Source organism: Protopterus annectens, chromosome 8.part0 (genome assembly GCF_019279795.1).
Source record: "Protopterus annectens isolate FY-2018-M chromosome 8.part0, PAN1.0, whole genome shotgun sequence".
Taxonomy (NCBI): Eukaryota; Metazoa; Chordata; order Ceratodontiformes; family Protopteridae; genus Protopterus; species Protopterus annectens.
Window position 1 is genome coordinate 1,447,876,528 of NC_056741.1, and position 21,313 is coordinate 1,447,897,840.

At 40.1% G+C, this 21,313-nt stretch overlaps 1 protein-coding gene across 1 annotated transcript in view; it reads right to left on the minus strand.

The window, feature by feature from the left end:
• The window catches only part of CBL (Cbl proto-oncogene), a 1,233,699-nt gene that overhangs the window by 334,153 nt on the left and 878,233 nt on the right, over nt 1-21,313 (minus strand). The window contains exon 11 of the mRNA XM_044081051.1: nt 2,332-2,706. Within this exon, the coding sequence (XP_043936986.1) occupies nt 2,332-2,706 (375 nt within the window). The remainder of the gene's footprint in view (nt 1-2,331; nt 2,707-21,313) is intronic.

Below are 21,313 nucleotides of genomic sequence, written 5' to 3' on the forward strand. Positions count from 1 at the left end.
CCAAAAGGATAAAGGGTCTCAAAATCTGTCCTATGCTGCCCGACTGAAAGAACTCCAGCTCTATTCAGTCGCCACCGCTTGCTCAGAGGTGACCTTTGCCTAACATACAAGGCCATGTCAAACCCAGATTTGATGAATATGCTTCACCTCAAAAATCTAGATCCATCAGAGCCACAAGGGCGGAGACTTAAACCTTGACACGGCTATTAATAGGACGTGCTGGAGGGATAGATTCATCACCCAAAGACTCCCTATGCTGTGGAACAAAATCCCGGTACATGTGAGGCAGAGCACCTCGCTGGCCTTGTTCAAGAGAAATCTTGACCAATGGATGGGAGATCGCAGATATACCCCAGGGATTACCTCAGTGTCACTGCTCGACAGAGGCACAGAAAAATAATGGGTATAGTTCCCCATACTAAAGGGGTGGCCTAAGCCACAAAACGATGGGCTAGGCTTGTAAATGCCCTCGGGCAGATAGCCTAGTATGAACCTATGAACCTATGAACCTATAAAAAAAGGTACGGGCTGCTAACTCATGCTGGTGTAATGTCTATGGCTTGTGAAGGAGACTGACTTCTGGGACAAGTTTGAAACTCTGAGTCCGACTGGCTGCAATGAAGTACAAGACCAAAAGCCTGACAGCCAAAAAATGATTAGAACTATTACTGCAGAGGTGATCTCTACAATAAAATTGAAACAGTACCTGAAGGCCTCTGGCCTGCTTCTGTTTAGTCAAAAAGAAGAAAATGGCTGGAAATCTGTCAGTGAAGGACTAAGCTTGGTGGCTAATTTGCATACTTTTTGAATATTACTACAACAGTCATGACTATAGCGAACATCTACACAATATCTACAGGTTGCTTCTGTTTAGTGGTAAGGGGCAAAATGAAAAGACAACGTTGCACAATATTATCTGGATTACTAGGTCAAACCCAAACCAATAAGCACTGCATTATATGTGCACACTATTAAGTTCTGACAAGTCCTGAGGTAAGCAGGTTGGAGGCAAAGTCCATTGTCTATCCATCACTGAGAAGAACTCCTGCATTAAACCATGTACTGAAGGGAAAAATTTGTAGAACGGCAACTACCATAGTAGAACACAGTTGTAATGGTCAAAGAGAGAAGATGATGAGTTTAGGATGCAGATACAGAGAATTGGGAAGCAAAGGAAAATGCGTAAGTAGAGCAAAAATACAGGGTTAAGGTACAATGAAAATAGCTGGCTATACAGTTAAATACAGGAAACAGAGAGAAGGGGACAGACTACAGAGAAAAATAAAACAGAACTAGCACAGAAAGATGCAGGCAGGTACTAAGTTACAATGGAATAACCACTCTAAAAGGAAGTGAAAAAGAAATGGATTGAATAGCCTTCTTTCAAACCAAAGCATGGTATGGGCATGTAGAGTATAGATCCTAATGGTACTGCATGGAAAATTTTTAAAGCAACATTTAAGCTTACATTAAAAGACTAAGATATGCATACTAAATAAAGGCAATAAAAATCTGCATTTTAACATCTAGTACAATGAGAAACACACAGTAATAAGAACATGTAAACAGCTGTCAGTAAACGTTTACACTACTTAAGCAGGAACAAAGACATGTACACAGAGAACTCCTTATAAAAGATACGGAATGGCTTCTATGCACTGCAGCCTTTTTATGTTAGACATTCCTCTATCATAAATAAAGACATCTTTTCAAAACTTTAACTGAACAGGAAATCAGAAATTAAAATAATGGTTATAAATTCTATTCAGTTTATAATAAACTAATATCCGAGACACTAGAAATCTGCATGTAAACCAAAAGTGGTAAACAGCTGCAAGCCAACAAATTGCAAACTGGCAAATACTCAATTACTGTAAATGTTAATAAAGTTAGGTTAATACTACATAATTAAACAAACAGCCTACCTCACTAGAAATTGTATAAGATCATCTCAACTCAAAGCTCCATCAAAAAGCTCTTCTCTGAAATAGCAGTTCAATCTCATTCGAACAATCACATAACAATAAATAAATCTGGTGCTATGGACTGACAACTGGAACAGAATGGTGATCTATACAGACCATTTTAGGCTCAGCCAGGGTAACGCTGAAGCAAATCCTCACTCAAAAGTTGAAGCAACAACAAAAAAAATTATTACAGATTGTGTACAAATATTAAAAACATACTAAAATTCAGCAGAGTAACATTTCATACTGATGGCTAGTCATTATAAATTTACAGTGTTAAATAAAGGTTTTTATTAGCCAGTAGTGCTACTCATTTACACAAACAAGTGCTCACAGATGAGCCTGTCTCACTTCATTTACTTACTGTGATGGTGTTGTCCAGACTTGTTGTACTGCTGTGCTTGTGTACCTCAGGTCTGGAATCCATCTGGGATGGCAATGACAAAGGAAGGGAGTGGCGGTTTGTTAGCTCTCGACCTGCCCATGCATCTCCAGGACACAGGGTCTGTGCTTTAGCACTAGGCCGCTGCTGCCATGCCTCCTGGGTGCGGTTTGGGGGTGCTGGAGGAGGTCTATCTCTGGTAGGAATGTCACCGGGTGCAACTGGCAGTGGACGTCTTGGAGGTCTAACTTCAGTCCCAATGACATGTGGTCGGTCTGGTGGTGGGGGAGGTGGAAGATCTCTGTGAGTAGGAGGTACAGGTAAAGGTTTATCCTTATGTGGACCACCGGAAGATGCCTAAGGAAGGAAAATAAATAAAGCTGTTGTGTTCTTGATGAATTTATAAAAAAAAGTTTGTTTTAGTTATCAGCAAACATACCAGAAATCCCAAAATGCATTTACTTTTTATCAGAAAAGATTTTCTGCTGAACTGAAACCTACTTTCCGAGGCCATCAAGGGAGACAAAGCTCTACATACAAATGAGCAAAAAGCACACAATCAAGTTTGAAAAATATACTTTAGAGCACAAAACAAAAAATAGGTCAATAAAGTACAAGTTACAAAAATAATCCACATTCTCACTGCATCACTTACCTGTTGGAAGGGCTTCTGCAGTAAATCACAAGATTCTTTCTTTTGCCATCTCCAGTCTGGCATACTTGTGAAACTTCCTCCTCACTCACTCTTGTGGGGTCCATGTGCATGCAGTGACATAATCAGCTACCTAACAAATAATCCCAGTGCTAACCCTGCCATGCACCAAGCCCAACAAGAAAACTGCAAAAACAATAAAATTCATACATGCACACACAAACACATGCCCAAGAAACAAACAAACAAAAAAAAAAAAAAAAAAAAAATGTATTTTGGATGGAGAGGTTGCCCAAAAAAGACAACCATCTGGACTTCAATAAGCTGAAGGACTTCTTACATACTCTAGTATGAATTTATCTGCATCTGCTAAATATAACTTAAACAACTTTTCTACAGTGATAATAATCCCATGCAAGAAGAATCACTGGAGTGTTGGAATCAAAAGGAAGACCACAAAACAAGGGTTCAGAAAGGAGAGTTTGAAAGGGACAGTGTAACGGAGGGCCAAATCCTGTACTCAACGACCAAGCAATAACACTCATTGAAAGTATGAATGAATAACCAAGTATTCATGGCATGGATACATTTTTAAAATTAGGACTATAGAAACCAGGTCTCTAGTGCAGAAGCCTTTTGTTAGTGGCATTTTCAAATTAAGATCTGGGCATCAACTGGCAAGAAAACAATGCAGTTACAATCCACTTGGATGGTTTGCTTAGCTACTGCAAGCATCTTTTTACCTGGGACAAATTAAATATACAGCGTCCATTTCCTTTGACCCATGCACCCGAGCTTATTTACATGTAATCAATAACCAGCTCTTTGGGGTGCTCACTGCAAACTCTTAAGATAAAATTCCTGTTCTCTAAGCTTTGGGAAAGAATGTTCTCCTGTGAGCAGAACACAGTGAATCTGTTATGTTTACAGACAGAAATGTAGATGTCTCATTCAGCACCTGCAGCCATTCCCGACACGGTACCCCTTAACATCAGGACTGAAGAGCAAAAAAAGGTGTGCAATCCAATACCTGGTGGTCCTGAAACGACAACCAGCTATCTAAGTCCTGCTTCACACCCCCATCCCTCCTCAGGACAGGAGCAAAGAAGATCCACGATCTGGTACCTGGTGCTCCTGAAATGCAGGAGCCAATCTGGTCCCATTTCTGCACCCCATGCCCCTCCTTCCTAAGAAGGCATCAAAGAAAAGAAAAAAAACTCTCCTCTTTCCTTAAGCTGTTGTAAACTTCTTGCTACATTTTCAATAAGCAGCTGCTACAGTTTATGAAGGAATATAGAGTGCTAAAAAGCTTACATTACTAAATAAAAAAAATCAGTTTATAGTGCAACACACTCTTGCTTTTAAACTGTGCAAATTGTGCAATACTAGCATTTAAAAACCTGCATGCACTGTTACTACAGAGCGATCGGGATCACCCAATCATACCTCCTCCAATACTTTGCACCCAGGGAATCTGCCCCCTTCACCTCACCTTAGCTATGTTACTGTTTATGAGTTGCATTCTTTAGGACCCATTCCATGGTCAGGAGAATGACACAAGGTCACTTATTCTTCTTCACTGATACTGGTGTGGCTACTTCTGATGAGAAGGCAAAGAAGCACAAGAATACTCCATGGGAGAACTCTACAAGTCTGAAAACATCCACAGAGAGAGAACAGTGCAGAGGGGGAAAGGGGCTCATTCTCTTCTTTCTCAGACATAACCTCTGAGCAATCAAAACTCGGATCTGAAGGAAGGTACTCCACCCCTAGTTTCAACTAGAGAAACCTATGTTTGCCTGAAACTGGAGCTGACAAGTGAAGGGCAAATGACTGTTTGGTGATAGTGGCAACACGTAGCAGAGACACTGCCTGGTCATGAAAGGCATGCACAGGACCTACAGTGGGGGTGTTAAACCAGAATCCTTAAGGGTGTGCCCCTGCAACAGGTCACAAATACTTAACAGTGAAGCAACTTAGTGGGCCCATCACAGTGGGATGACCCAAAGAAATGTACTCAATGTACTCCAGCTGGTGGGCCTTCTATCTTCCTTAACCCTAAGGGAGGGGACCCCAGAGGACCAGACCTCACAATCCAGCATCTGAACTCAGAGATTCAACAGATCACTTCATATAAACTAGCTGGGTTTTGTCATATTTGAAATACTCAAAACTAAGGAGAGCTACTGTTAACCCCAAAAACAGAAAGTGGCTGCCAAGGGTTTACTTTTCATTTTTCTCCATCCAGTTAACAACACAAGTTAACCCCTTCCTAACAAATGAGAGCTCATTCACAAAGAATGAAAGGTCACCTCGTGTGCAGACAACACATAGAGGCTTTGACCAGTGTCTGACCACTAGATCCCTTATCTTCTCATTTTGGTCTGATAGTGACTTAGGATCATGCAAAAGACAACACTGCTGGTGGTCACTGCTCTTGCCATCCTTTTTGTTCCTCTTCTACAGTTTGCCAAGTGCTGAAATACTTCGTATTGTGCTTAATTTCCCATGCAGGGGAGATCTTGAAGTCTATGGCAATTGCTATACCAACGGAGCAACAATCAGAATATTTATGCATTTTTAACAAAGAAACACAAGAACTTTCAAATGACACACATGATCAAGATTCAAACTATGCATGCAACAGAAAATGAGAAGGACAAGGGGCCCTCCTAGTCTCATGTGTGGCCTGAGGTGAATACATCCCTGAGCAAGGGATATCATAAGAGGAAATGCCAATGGTCATTAGGACCGTCTTCAATGGCAGCTCCCGGATATGTACAATAAGATGTAAATTACACAACAGTACATTTTTAATTAGTAGCTCGATGCACAGAAGTTCAAAATGGTGCAAATGACAATGACATTTCAGAAATGGGAGACTCAGTCAGTAGGTAACCATGTAGAAAGTAAATACATAAAAATATACAAACAGAAAATTTGTAGTACACATAGTAGTTTAGTCAAGAGATTTACAGTGACCACAGTGGTGTACAAAGGTGATGCTGTAGGTAGCAGATAGACAGTGGTAGACCATACATTTAGACATACCCAAGTTGTTTTTTGCAACTGCTAGAAGACTAAGGTTAAGTTTCCACGAATGCATTATTTATGAAGTTGTATTATAGCAGACATTGTAAAGTAGGAACACGTTGTGATGTCTTGTTAGTTTGCTCAAAATTCATGTACGGATAGGGCATTTCTAAGGTGGGAAGGCGTGACAAATTTGTCAGTGGTTAAACTGTTGGTTGTTCCCTGCAGGATGTGGCATTATTAGTCTGCGACCACAGCTGACGACATGTTTCACTGCTAGTTTAGATAAAATATAAGTGATGCCATGATTTAAACTGTTTTGTGGAGTTTCAGGAAGAGGCGGTCAGCATTCTTGAACTGGTAGCCAGTTAGCACATTTTAGGGTATTGCAAAGGGGTAATAAGATGAAGTGACATGCCATTTGACACAGTTAGGGGGTATGATAATTTTTTTTTGAGCTGTAGGTGACAGTGGTAGTCTGCATTACAGCTGTGTCTGAAGGCTGCTGTTGCGTGCTCTACCCTCTGGTGACAAGAAAGGAGACTTTGCTGTACATGTACAAATCCTAGTTTATTCTTAACTACGTTGTCCACATGAAATAGTCACTGAGGGGTCAAATTTGACATTCAAGTATCTACATGAGGATATGCATTCCATGATTTGGTTACTGTAGGTGACAGAAGCTTGCAGGATACCTCATTGCTTTAGTTTTTATTGGGTACTGAAAACCATTTTTGAATGTGTTTAGAACTAGTTGTTTAAGCACATCATAATCACACAATGGTTATCAGCTGAATGAGGAAGTTCTTTAGTGGACTAAATGTAGGCAATTCTATCTGTGTAGGAAGACAAGACAGAAATAACACTACATGGGAGTACAAAATTGTAGTTAGCCAAATTTCTGCTACAGACAGTTAAAAAACATTCAGGCAATTCACAGTTTACTACAGAATGGAAACAACTTAGCAAAACAATTAAAAAGTATATCTTAAGAACTTGAGATTTGATTCCCACAAACAAGCATAAGAGCATTTGCTTAGTACTACTTCACAATGCAAAAGGTCTGGTTAGACCATACATTTAGACATACCCAAGTTGTTTTTTGCAACTGCTAGGAGACTAAGGTTCAGTTTCCATGAATGCATTATTTGTGAAGTTGTACTACAGCAGATATTTTAAAGTAGGAACAGGTTGTGCTCACGTTAGTTTCCCTGCTAGACAGGGGTCTAAGGAAGTAAATACTGTGGGAAGAAATAGCCACAGGGAATTGTTGGCTAGGCTTGTATAGATCCTAGGGCCAATAGCCTACTACCAATCCATGAACCTATGAAGAGAAACTGAAGTTGCAAATAGTGATGTAGGACTGAATAGATACCACTGGTATTACATAAACCTGTTTCACAGATATGGGAGAGACATGGTCGCACCTTGTTATAGGTTACTCAGGAATGACCGAGAAAACTGGGGTGGGGGTTAAGTAGCAATCTAGAGTGCATCAAATCTGATGTTAGGGAAGGGGCAACACCACTCATGACGCAATGACAATGGAGCAGGCAGAGTCAGAAAACTGCCATTAAGTACCGGAAAGAATATACTGGGGAATGATACAGCATAGTGTTGCTTAAATATCAGCAGAGGAGGATAAAAACTGAACAAAAGGTATTGGATAGGAATAAAAAGGCAACTCTATGAGCAAACGAAAACATTTCTGAGCTAGCAGGAGATGACTGAAGTTTTGGACCATGAAGAGCTTAACCAGCAAATGAACCACTAATTCAGAAAGGACAAGATTCTGGAATTGGTCCTAATCGATGCAGAGGAGATCACTGATACCCAGATGAGATACAGTTAGCTTCTATATGGGGAGGGAGCATCCTGCCAAGGATACCATATGTCTGACCCACATACCGAAGACTAGGTGCCTTCCTCTTTCACCATATGTCTGCCTCATGGTCCTAGCATGAGTGTCTGCACTTGTACATGAGGAACGTATGGCTGCAAAGCTCCAAGGAACTTTTTTTTCATTTCTTCTCTGCCTAGGACAAGGCAATAAAAGGAACAGGACTCGAGCCAAAAGAGAGAGAGAGAGAGAGAGAGAGACAGAGTTGAGAGAAATGCCCACCTCAGCCAAAAAGAAAGGATGGGCTGCAGATACTGAAACAGTGATCAATGTCAACATCTATTGTTACGGCATGTTCTTGCACAACTGTACTATGCCCTTTGTATGACAACTGCTGCAGTACAGCCTACATATGTGAAGTTTCACAAAGTTTTAAGATTGCCTGAGAGGAGTGAAGCATGGAACTGGAGTTCAGTAACCCATAAAGAACTGACATGGCAAAACAACCCTGGCCCTGGACATAGCATCTATTTTACAGTGCTTCATAAAGGTGTGAATCAAAGACCAGGTGCCTGCTTCTAAAATATTTTTTAAATTCAGACTTTTAAGAAACGTACCACGAGACAACATCCCTGGTAAAATGACAATTGATATGGCCTAAAAGGCATTTCCCATGAAAGAAGTAACAGAAGAAGATAGAGAGATCCACCTAGAGATGTTCGGTTTTGAAACAGGGCAACCCAACTTTTTACCCTAAAAACAGATGAACAGCTGATCTGATTTTCTGGTACTTGTTTTGTTTAGACAGACTCTAAGCTATAAATTGTCCAGCAAATGCAGAACTTTTTATTTCTTCCATTTTGGACTGGGGAAGAAGTAGCCAAGTTAATAGATTGGTTCAAGGGTATTTCATTGTCAACAGCAGGCTTAAAATCTGGTTAGTCCTAAGGGATACCCTTAACCCTGTGAAAAATCAGAAAGGGAGGATAATCCATAAGGGCATATAGCTTAGAAACCAGAAACTCCCTTAACTGAGGTAAGTCCACAAGCAAAACAATTTTCCACATGCAGACCTTTAGACAGAAGGAAGAGGCTGGTTCAACAGGGGAAAGAGTTAACCTCTCTAGGACATAATTCAGACCTAATGAGGTGGAATATGGGTTTTCTTGGTGGTATAATGTGAAGGATACCTTTTAAAAAAGTTTGATCTAAGAACCTGCAGAAAGAGCTGGATCCATTGGCAAACAGGGAGATATGGTCGACAAATGTTCTTTAATAGAACATGTCAGTCCTGAGTTGAGCAGCTCACACAGAGTACCGAGAATATCCAGTTGAAAGTGGTTCTTTTCTCTCTCTTTCTCTGGCATGAAATAGAAAACCTTATCCATTTGGAAATACAAGCTTTTCTTGTTGAATGTTTTCTGGCCTCTTTTTTAATTTCTCCAAATCTTTTGGGTTTCTAATACCGTGATGGGAATTGACCCCATTCCCAAGTCAAAGTATGATAAAAGTTCATGAAATTAGTATTGTTTCAATCTTTTTCAGCCAGACGTACTCTATGCACCCTCAATGTGCCCATTAATGACTCCTTCTACAATTCGTACAGAGTTACATGTATTGGTAACATATCTTAATATGCTTGTAGATTCTTTTTTTTTATAAGACTCGTTGCTCCTACTACTATTGGAACTGTCTTGCATCTTTCTTCCACATTGTTCTTGTTTCTGCCTGCAAATCCTGATATTTTATGACGTTGTGCCTCTCTGTATGCAAGACACTGCCGATTTTAATGATCAGTGCTACTTTTGTCTTATCATAGACCAGTATATCCAGTTTTCTAGCATCTATCTTCTGAACTGTTGATAATGGGCAATGCCATGCAATGTAGACCAGCTTGGCTTACAAGAACCCTTCTCAATTTACATAGAGAAGCACCTGCGTCCCGTACTAAGCGATAACCAGTATATATTGAGAGATGCAAAACATTTTTTAAAAGATCTGTATAATTTTGTCCATAAGGGGGATACAGCTCATTTGTATTTAGTTACTATGGACATGAGATCATTATTTACCACTATTCCTAATGAGGAGGGTATAAGAGCTGTTAGTTATTTAGATCAAAATAGCTAGTATGATGTTAAGTTGATACAACAGATTGCGACCTATATGAACATAGTTCTTACCAACAATGTTTTTGTATTTAATGGTAAGTACTACTTATAGTTAGATGGAGTATCTATGGGCACATCTTGTGCAAACAGCTACGTCATTATGGTGATGGCTGTTATGGGAGAAACACTATGTGCTGGGGGAACACTGCCACAGTATGCACATACCGTTTTATCGACATTTCGTTGATGACATATTTTTGTTATGGACAGGATCAGATGAGATGTTTCATGAATTTGAAACCTATATACAAAACACCACCTCATATCTTAAATTTGATGTTAAGATATCCACAGACACCAGTGATTTTTTTAGATGTCCATATTACTAAGTTAAAGGATGGGCACTTTGATACTGGGATACATTGGAAATCATGCTATGGCAACAATACACCATAGCAGTATGCATCGTAAGCATATTTTTTTGAATATACTGAAGAATCAGGGGACAAGAATTTCTAGACTGAACCCTGACACAAGGAATTATCATAAGGAAGCTGACTTACTGAAAGCCTTGTAGCAAGAGGCTATAATAGAAGGGAGGTCATAAAAGTTATGGATGAAGTAAATACACTTGGATCTACTACTGCAAAACCGTATTTTTCAGATGGACCTGATGAAACTAAACAGAGTAACAGAGCATATGATGGCAAACATATTAGGTTTAGCATGTATTATAGTAATAATGTAAAAGAAGTCATTAATATCATACAAAAACATTGGAATATTCTGACCTCTAACGATAAAATTAAAAAGTTTGTAGGGAACAAACCTTTGTTTAGGTATAAGAACAGAAAATCTATTAAAAAAAGGTTATGCCATCATAATAAAGATCCATTATGTCCTGTCAAGAGCAGGGGAAATTAACACCTATGCCTGTGGTGAGTGTTCGTATTGTGATTATATAAATAATACGGGTCATTTCACATATCCTATAAATGGAAAAGAATATAGATTCAAAGTTGATGCTAACTGTAATAGTATAAACATTATTTAGCACAATGTACTCTCTGTAAATCCTTCTACGTAGGAAAGCCAAACAGGCATTTAAGAGATAAGATTAGAGAGCATCTTTACATCATTAGGATTAGAGATCATACTAATTCTTTGTTCACGCATATCTTGAACACGTCAGCTGATCATACTTTTAAATTCATGGCCATTGAAGCAGTATATAATAGTCGGGGTTTAGGTGACATCAGGAACATTACAGAGCTGCACGAAACTAGATGGATCATTAAGTTACATGCTGATGGGTAGAAAGGCTTAAATGGTAGTTTTCCCCTGAAACCTTCACTGAAGGTGAGATGTTTGTTGAAATAACTAATAGTTTATTAATTAATGGCTTTGTATGGTAGCATGACCTTGTATGATCTTGATTATATCAGGCTTTGCTGGGTAGTAACTACTTTTCATTTACATTTTTATATACATATTTGTCACAATATTTTATGGCATGTTATAACATGGTGATAGAATAATGCAGGTTTAATTGTTGCTTTTTCCTAGTCTTCGATTGACATATGACTGGTTATAAGATGCATACCATACTATTTAGGTATGACTTATTGTGTGTTCATATTTAGTTATGTATGATATTTTAAATATTAGCTTTTTTTAGTTTTTTATTATGATAGCTAGACATCTCTGATGAGATAGTCATAGTTCAACATATTCATATTGACTGTTATTGTTTTCATTTTCTATTTTTATTTTGCACGTATCAAAAAAGTTTTTAATCCCGAGTATGTGTTATATATGTGAAGTTATCGTTAGCTTTGCCTAGTGTTTAATACCACGAGAGTCTGATACGTGCTAAGATTTTGCATTTATTAATGTCAAATATGTCTAGTAAATATGTCTATATTCTTTGGTATACCTTTAAGTTCATTTTTTTTTTATTTTGCACATATCAATTTTTTTAAGCTTGAGTATGCATTATATACACAGTGGATATAAAAAGTGTACACACCCCTGTTAAAATGCCAAGTTTTTGTGATATAAAAAAATGAGACCATAATAAATTTCAAAACTTTTCCCATATTTAATGTGACCTAGAACCTGTAAAATTCAAGTGAAAAACAAACAAATCTATTAGGAGAAAAAAATATAAAAAATAAAAAAAGGTACAATACGCTGGTTACATAAGTGTCCACACCCTTAAACGAATACTTTGCTGTATGTGCACACCATTAAACTAATACTTCACTGAAGCACCTTTTGATTTAATTACAGCAATCTTCTTGGGTACACACCTGCCATCAATTAAAGAGACTCTGATTAACCCCAAATAAAGTTCAGCTGTCCTAGTAGGATTTTCCTGACATTTACTCAGTTGCCTGCTACAAAAAAGAATACAGTTGTGTACACTTACTGTTGCAGTCATCACATTAGGGTTATCTGCTTGCAGTAGCCCTCAGTCGGCCTGATTATTAAAGTTTTGGGTCCTGCGTCGGTTGCAATCTCATCTTCCATGACGTCAGGTAGTCAGGGGTATAAAGAATGCAGCCGATGCCATTACATCAGTTTTTCTTGCCCCAGATGTCAGGTGCCCCCATAATGGGAAGCAATTATATATACAAAGTTACACCTCCAACAAAAAAGCAAATACACCAAAAAGCTTTAAGCATAGTAAACAAGAATAGAGGTATTGCCAACAGAAGTCAGGGGACTGGAGGGAGGGCAACTAGGACTGCAACAGTGAATACACTCTAACATCTACATTTATGGTAAGTGTACACAACTGTACTATGTTCTTCGTGTCTTCGTGTTTCACTGTTGCAGTCATCACATTTGGGTAGATTCCCAAAGCTAAGGATGGGAGGAGAAAATCAGATAGCATTAGGACCAGTTATAAGGCCCTGCAAGACTGCAGTGGCAAAGCCAGCTCTAGATTTAGAGAAAATTGGCAAATGGTAACGCTTGGTGAAGGTATGTACAGAACTTCAGGTAGCAGCTTCTAGGATGTCCCTGGTAGGGACACCTTTGAGAAAGGCTGTAGAGGTAGAAGCAGCCCTGGTAGAATGTGGTATTATCCCCCTGTGGGGTAGGTTTTCCATGGTGCTTATAGCAGAAATGAATGCAATGGCCTATCCATTTAGAAATGGTTTGCTTTGAAATGGCCTTCCCCTCTGCCCCTGCAGCAAATGCAACCAGCAGCTGTTTAGATTTCCTGACAGGTTTAGTCCTGTCCAAGTAAAATCCAAGTTGTCTGTGCACATCTAAGGAGTGCAGTATTCATTCCCCTTTGTTCTGTGGATTAGAAAAGAAGGTTGGAAAATGAATGGACTGATTAAGAGCCACACTGAATACCACCTTGGGCATGAAGGAGGGATTGGTCCTGAGGGACACCCTGTCCGCATGAAAGACGATGAAAGGCTCCACTGCCATGAGGGCCTGTAATTCAGACACCCTTCTTGCTGAAGTGATGGCTAAAAGGAAGGCTGTTTTCCAAGAAAGGAATTTCAACTCTGCATTTGCAGCTGGCTCAAAAGGAGGTAGAGTGAGTTTTTCCAATACAAAGTTAAGGTCCCAGGCTGAAGTAGGGGCTCTCCTGGGTGGTCTTAAGTTTTCGGCCCCTATGAGGAACTGCTTCAGGAGTGGATGAGAGAAAAGGGGTGGTTCTGTGTTGTAATGAGCTGAAATAGCTGAAGCATGAATTTTGATGGAAGAAAAGGAAAGGCCCTTGTGAAGCATCTCAGTTAGGTACTGAAGAATCTGAGGTAAATTGGGCACTGATGTGCCCATCCCCTGAGTTTGGTTCCAGGAACAGAATCTTTTCCATTTTTCAGCATAAGATTTTCTGGTACTAGGCCTCCTTGCCTCCAGAATGACATCCAACACTTGCTTACTGCGGGATGGTAACAGAGAGATCAGGTAATTATAGCCAGGCTGCCAAGTTCAGGGTTTGAAGCTGTGGGTGCAGAATCTGGCCCTCCTGCTGGGACAGCAGGGCAGGGGTCTGAGGTAGGTGCCATGGTGCCAGCAGTGACACACTGTGCAAAAGGGGGCACCAGTGCTGGCGTGGCCAGTCTGGTGCAATCAGTATCGTCCTTGGTTTGTCCTGTTTGATCTTTAGTTGTGCCTTGGAGAGGAGAGGCAGAGGTGAAAAGGCATAAACTGATTGTTTTTTTCCAGGTGAAGGACACAGCATCCACTTTCCAAGCTTGTTTGTGGGGAGTCCTTGTGCAGTATTTGTCCAATTGGTAGTTCGGGCGAGGGGGTAAACAGGTCTGTCTCTGGGCTCCCCCATTTGTTTCTCAACATGTTGAATATCTTTGATTCCAGTTTCCACTCGTGTGGGTCCATGAGATTTCTGCTTAGTTTGTCTGCCAGTGTATTTAGCTTTCCTGGCATGAATTGAGCCTGTAGGTGCACTTGGTAGCTCAAGGCTGTGTTCCACAGAGTCATGGCTAGTCTGCAGAGAGGGTATGAGTGGGTTCCCCCCTGCTTGTTTATGTACCACACAGCAGTGGTCTTGTCCGTCTTTACCATCTGCTTGTTTATGTACCACACAGCAGTGGTCTTGTCCGTCTTTACCATTAATTGTCCTGGAAGAATGTGGTCCTTGAAGGCTGCCAGAGCATTCTGTACAGCTAACATTTCTTTTTGATTGATATGCAGGTGCATTTGACTTGGGTTCCATTTACCTCGAATGCACTTCCCTGTCAAGTGAGCCCCCCATGCATAGTCTGATGCGCCTGTTGTTAGGGTTTGGGTGGCAGGGGGTAGAGTGAATGGCAGTCCTCTTGTTTTGGTTGGAGGCCTCTGCCCACCAAAGGAACTCTATCTGTAGACAAGGTATGATAGAAATCATGGTTTCTAGATCCTGAGAATGTTGACACCATAAGCTTTTTAGATTCCATTGTAGTTTCCACATATGCAGTCTTGCATATGGAATTAGGAGAATGCAGGAGGCCATGAACCCCAGGGCTTGCAGTATTTTCCTTGCAGATAGCTGGAACAACAGGAACCAAGTAGAAAGTAACAAACAACAGGAACAAGTTCCACCAGGATTTATTTAAAAGCACAAAATCTTTCTCTCTGACGTCTCGGCCAAAAGCCTTCAAGGAGAATAAAACACTTGCATGCAGCAGCAGCTTATATACATGGCAAATGAGATAATTACATAATTAATCAATTAGTACAACAATTCAACAAACTAATGTTCTCCAGTTGAGCTCTTCATTCAGCCCAAAAGGAAACATGGTTTTAAATTTTAAAATATATACAGTTTCTTTCTGCACTAATCTAGTTTTGACATCAATATCATTGTACATAGAAACACAAACTTGTTCTAAAATAGTTCCTTTCAAGCCCTCATTACATTTATCATGTGCTTCCAAAAAATGTGCTGCAACTGGGCTGTCTTCTTTACCATTTTTGATGTCTCTTAAATGCTCCAAAAACCTTATTTTAAAAGCCCTCTGTTTCCCCGATGTAAAATTTGTTACATGGGCACTTTAGAGCATAAATGACACCCTCAGAATTGCAACTAAATGTACCCCAACTATCAAATTTAACATTATTAATAAAATTAAAATTGGATACAATATGTTTACAAACCTTACATCTCCCACAGGGAAAAGTCCCAATTTTAGCAGGTTCCATGTATATTTGTGATGCAGGCATCTTAATCTTAGATCTTACAAGAAAATCTTTTATATTCTTGCCTTTACGGTAAGAAAACTTCATATTTACATCAAGCCATTGTTGAACATTTCTAAGTGAACAAAAATAAAGCCAATATTGGCTGACAATATCAAGGAACTGTTTTGTAAAACTACCATAAGTAGTAACAAAATAAATGTAATATTTTGGATAAGAGCTTCTTAAGATTGTGTACAGGTGGTAAACCCAGATATATAAAATCTATTCAACAAAGGGGGTGTAATACAATACAACATGACAGCTCAGGTTCTACTAAAGAAAACATTTATTTTGTTACTACTTATGGTAGTTTTCTTGTAAGATCTAAGATTAAGATGCCTGCATCACAAATATACATGGAACCTGCTAAAATTGGGACTTTTCCCTGTGGGAGATGTAAGGTTTGTAAACATATTGTATCCAATTTTAATTTTATTAATAATGTTAAATTTGATAGTTGGGGTACATTTAGTTGCAATTCTGAGGGTGTCATTTATGCTCTAAAGTGCCCATGTAACAAATTTTACATCGGGAAACAAAGAGGGCTTTTAAAATAAGGTTTTGGAGCATTTAAGAGACATCAAAATGGTAAAGAAGACAGCCCAGTTGCAGCACATTTTGGAAGCACATGATAAATGTAATGAGGGCTTGAAAGGAACTATTTTAGAACAAGTTTGTGTTTCTATGTACAATGATATTGATGTCAAAACTAGATTAGTGCAGAAAGAAACTGTATATATTTTAAAATTTAAAACCATGTTTCCTTTTGGGCTGAATGAAGAGCTCAACTGGAGAACATTAGTTTGTTGAATTGTTGTACTAATTGATTAATTATGTAATTATCTCATTTGCCATGTATATAAGCTGCTGCTGCATGCAAGTGTTTTATTCTCCTTGAAGGCTTTTGGCCGAGACGTCAGAGAGAAAGATTTTGTGCTTTTAAATAAATCCTGGTGGAACTTGTTCCTGTTGTTTGTTATTTTCCTTGCAGATAGCTGGGTCTTTGTGGCCAGTAGTTTGAAGTAAGCTGTCAAATGAACTTGTTTCACTGGCGTGAGGAAAGCCATCTGGGAAGTTGTGTTCAGGTTTGCTCCCACGAATACAATTTGTTGGCAGGGTACAAGGTGTGATTTCTTTTCATTTATGGTGTACCCCAGAGAAGTTGGCAATTTCTGAACAAACACCTGATGATTCAATGGTATGTCCTGGCTTTCTGCCTGAATTAGACAATCGTCCAGGTATGGGTAAATTTCAATATTTCTTTGCCTGCAAATTGCAATGACTGGAGCTAGGCACTTTGTGAATACCCTGGGGGCAGTAGATAAGACAAAATGCAGTGCAGAGAACTGATAGTGCATGCAGGCTGCTTTGAAGCGTAGGCATCTTCTTCAAGATTCCCTTATTAGGATGTGCAGGTAGGCTTCCTTTAAATCCAGTGTTGCCAACCAGGTATCCTTGCCTAGCATAGGAAGCAGCTGGTGAAGAGTTAGCATCTTGAATTTTGGTATCTCCAAAAATGTGTTTAGGATAGAGAGGTCCAGGACAGGACGTCAGGAGTCGTCTTTTCTGGGCACCAGGAAAAGTCTTGAGTAGAAACCTTGTCCCCTTTCCTCTTCTGGAACGGGTTGAATAGCCCTGATACTTGAGAGAGACAACTTGCTTTTGAGCCTCTGCCCACTGATCTGGGGGTAGATCTGGCCAACTGTTTGGGGTTGGTAAAGAGTGGAAGTGGAATCTGTATCCTTGGGAAACTATATTTAAAACCCATTTGTCCTGGGTAATGAGTTCCCAATTTTTTGCCTGCAGGGCAATCTTTTCCCCCTAAAGGAACAGTCAGTTGTGTAGGGCTTGGAAGTTTTAAAGTCACTGGGACAGTTTACCATAGGTGGGAGCCTTACTACTCACTGCTTTGGAAGTGGGAGCCCCCCCACTGCTTAGTCCTGTGAGTACCTTGGGACTGAAGCCTGGGTGTTCTGCTGGTTCTAGGTTTGGACTGAGAAGGCCTGGAAGAGGCAGGAAAGGACCAATTCTTAGAGGGCCAATGCCTACTAAATCTGGGAGGCTGTACTTGCAGGAAATCTTTAACAGTTTGAATAGATTTAGCTTTTTCCTCCATCTTTTTAAGAACTTCTTCTGCTTTGTTGCCAAACAGGCAGTCTTGGTTTAAGGGAGCATCTAGCAATTTAGCTTTAACATGATCTGGCAAAGATTGCTCCTTAAGCCAAGCATGCCTTCTAAGTACAGACCCAGTGACAGCAGCCCTGCAAGACGCCTCTAATGAATCAAAACCACACTGCAAAGTATGTTTTCCAACTTGTTCAGCAGAATTCATTAAATCCTGTAAATCTTTATTTTCAGCACAGTCAGGAATCAACATAATTTTCTGTTTAAGCAATTCAATAATATGCTGCTGATACTTTAACAGATGAAACTGGCAGTTTAAGTAGTAGCCTTAATGCCCTTGGGTCCCTGTGAAATTGTCTCAGGATCCACAGTAGGATTTTTAAAAAGGAACTTGTGAGAGTCAGGAACCCTGTAGGAACCCTGTAATACCTAACAGATTTTCTGGGAGCAGGAGGTAGAGAGTCAGGGATTTCGAGAAGGCATCATCAACAATGTCCAGTACAAGAGGGATAGCTAAAGGCCTGTGTTGGGGCAGGAGTAAGAAATCCCTAAGCCTCTTTTTAGAGTCAGAGTAATCCTGGCTATCCCAGCAAAAATGCTCCCTAAGAGTATGCAAGGTTTCACCAAAAGAGAAATCCTCTGCAGGGGAAGCAGAGGGAATGGAGTCCTCTGCATCAGAATCCTCATAGGTAGATAAGGGTAAATCCTGGTCATCAGATGAAACAGAAATTTCAGAGTCCGGATCAGAAGAATCATAAGAAAACTCAGTCCTAGGTTTCTTAAAGGGGGAAGGGTGGCTTCCCCCGATTAGAGTAATAAGTTCTTCAGCCATTCTTATCATTTGTTTGTTAGGCATAGAAGCCTGGCCATACGGTCTGGGCGTCGGTTTTCTAGGCATGGATCGAGTTTTAGGCCTTGAAGAAGAAGATGGCGTCGGTTTAATATGCAAGTCAGTAGGCCTGAATACACCCTCAGAAGCCGGTGCCTGCACAGCGGCTCCGGACCCATCCAAGGTAGAGACATCCACAGGTTCCACAGTTGAAGAAGCATCTCGTGGCATACCGGACTCCGAATGGGTCTCAGTAGAGGCCTGCGAATCTGAAGTAGCGGATATCAGGGGCTGCGAAAGCGCCTCACTGAGTACCGGCGAACTGGCGACTAGCTTTGGAGAAGCGTTGTCGGCAGCTTTGGACCTATGCGGTCTGTCTCTGTTTTTATCTTTGCGTTTTTTCGGAATGTCGGTAGTCGGGTGGCTTACCGAACCCATTTCTGGATAATTGAACCAAGTACCAAAATATTTAGAAACGTAAATAAACCGACAACAAGTAGTTTGTTGTTTAAATAAGGCACAAAACTGACAGTGAGGTACGTCGTGGTCTGGGCCTAAGCAATGAATGCAGTACGAATGAAAATCTTTATGAGGTATTTGCTTTCCACAAGAAATACTATTATTAACTTTTACTGACATCAGTATAGAGCAAGAAAAAGTTTCCCCCACAGGGTACTTAGCTTAGTTGAAGACTTCGGCTTTGAAACTCGAAAATGAAAATTTCAGGAGTCGGCCGACCGGCACTTGCCAACTGCTTCTGCTTTGGGCACCGTACGGCAAGAAAGACTGATGTAATGGTGATGGCTGCATGCTTTATACCCCTGATTACCTGATGTCATGGAAGATGAGACAGCAACCAATGCAGGACGCAAGACTTTGATAATCAGGCCGACTGAGGGCTACTGCAAGAAGATAACCCTAATGTGATGACTGCAACAGTGAAACACGAAGAAAATCCATGGTTCACAGAGAGCTTACAAAACATCAAAGGGATCTCTTTTTTGAAAGGTATCAGTCAGGAGAAGAATACAAAAAAAACTTTCACAGCATTGGATATACCATGGAACACAGTGAAGACAGTTATCAGAAAGCGGAGAAAATAGGAGACAACAGTGATGATACAAAGAACTGGACATCCCTCCAAAATTGATGAAAAGACAAGACAAAAATTGGTCAAGGAGGCTGCCAAGAGACCTACAGCAACACTAAAGGAGTTTTAGGAATTTCTAGCAAGTACTGGTTGTGTACTACATGTGACAACAATTTCCCATATTCTCCATACGTCTGGACTATGGGGTAGGGTTGCAAGACGGAAGCCTTTTCTTACACAGAAAAACATCCAGGCCCGGCTAAAATTTGCAAAACAATACATCAAGTCTCCCAAAAGCATGTGGGAAATGTGTTATGGTCTGATGAGAACAAGGTTGAACATTTTGGCCACAATCCAAAAGGTACGTTTGGCGCAAAAACAACACTTCTCATCACCAAAAGAACACCATCCCCACAGTGAAGCATGGTGGTGGCAGTATCGTGCATTGGGGTTGCTTTTCTTCAGCTGGAACTGGGATTTTAGTCAAGGTGAAGGGAAATACGAACAGTTCCAAATACCAGTCACTTTTGGCCCAAAACCTCCTGGTGTCTGCTAGGAAGCTGAAGATGAGGAATTTCACTTTTCAGCAGGACAGTGACCCCAAGCATACATCCAAATCAACAAAAGAATGGCTTCACCATTAGAAAATTAAAGTTTTGGAATGGCCCAGACAGAGCACAGACCTAAATATAATAGACAATCTGTGGGGTGACCTGAAGAGGGCTGTGCACAAGAGATGCCCTCGCAATCTGACAGATTTGGAGCACTTTTGTAAGGAAGAGTGGGCAAATATTGCCAAGTCAAGTTGTGCCATGCTGACAGACTCCTACCCAAGAAGGCTGAATGATGTAATTAAATCAAAAGGTGCTTCAACAAAGTATTAGTTTAAGGGTTTGCACACTTGTGCAACCAGTGTACTGTACAGTACAGTACACTTGTGCAACCAGCGTACTGTACTGTACAGTACAGTACACTTGTGCAACCAGCGTACTGTACGTTCCCCCCCACCCTAAAAGATTTGTTTGTTTTTCAATTGAATTGTACAGGTTATAGGTCACATTAAAGGTGGAAAAGGTTTTGAAATGATGTATTGTGGTCTCATTTTTTTATATCACAAAAAACTGGCACTTTAACAAGGGTGTGTATACTTTTTATAGCCACTGTATGAAGCGATAGTTCACTTTGCCTTGTAGCTTCTGATACTACAAGAATCAGATATGTGATAACTAGGATTATGTATTCATTAATATCAAAGAAGTGTAGTAAATAAGTATATACTTTTTGGTATAATCAGATCCTTTTGGAATAAGATATATATTTTTATTTAATCAATTAAGTAGGACAGGGAAGAAAGCCATTTTTTCCAGTCCTGGCAGCAGTGCGCACACCAGGATTGGGCACTTTTTTATCTTGGGTCTTCTGCACCCAGCTACCTTTTTTTGAATTTTTGACCTACTTCCGTCCATGATACAGTATACATCAGTGTCATCTTGGTGAGACTTTTTGAAAAACAGGGTCCACCTCACAAAGGTAGTCAACAAGATTTGAGGATGAATTCAGTTTCAGCAACACTACTCTG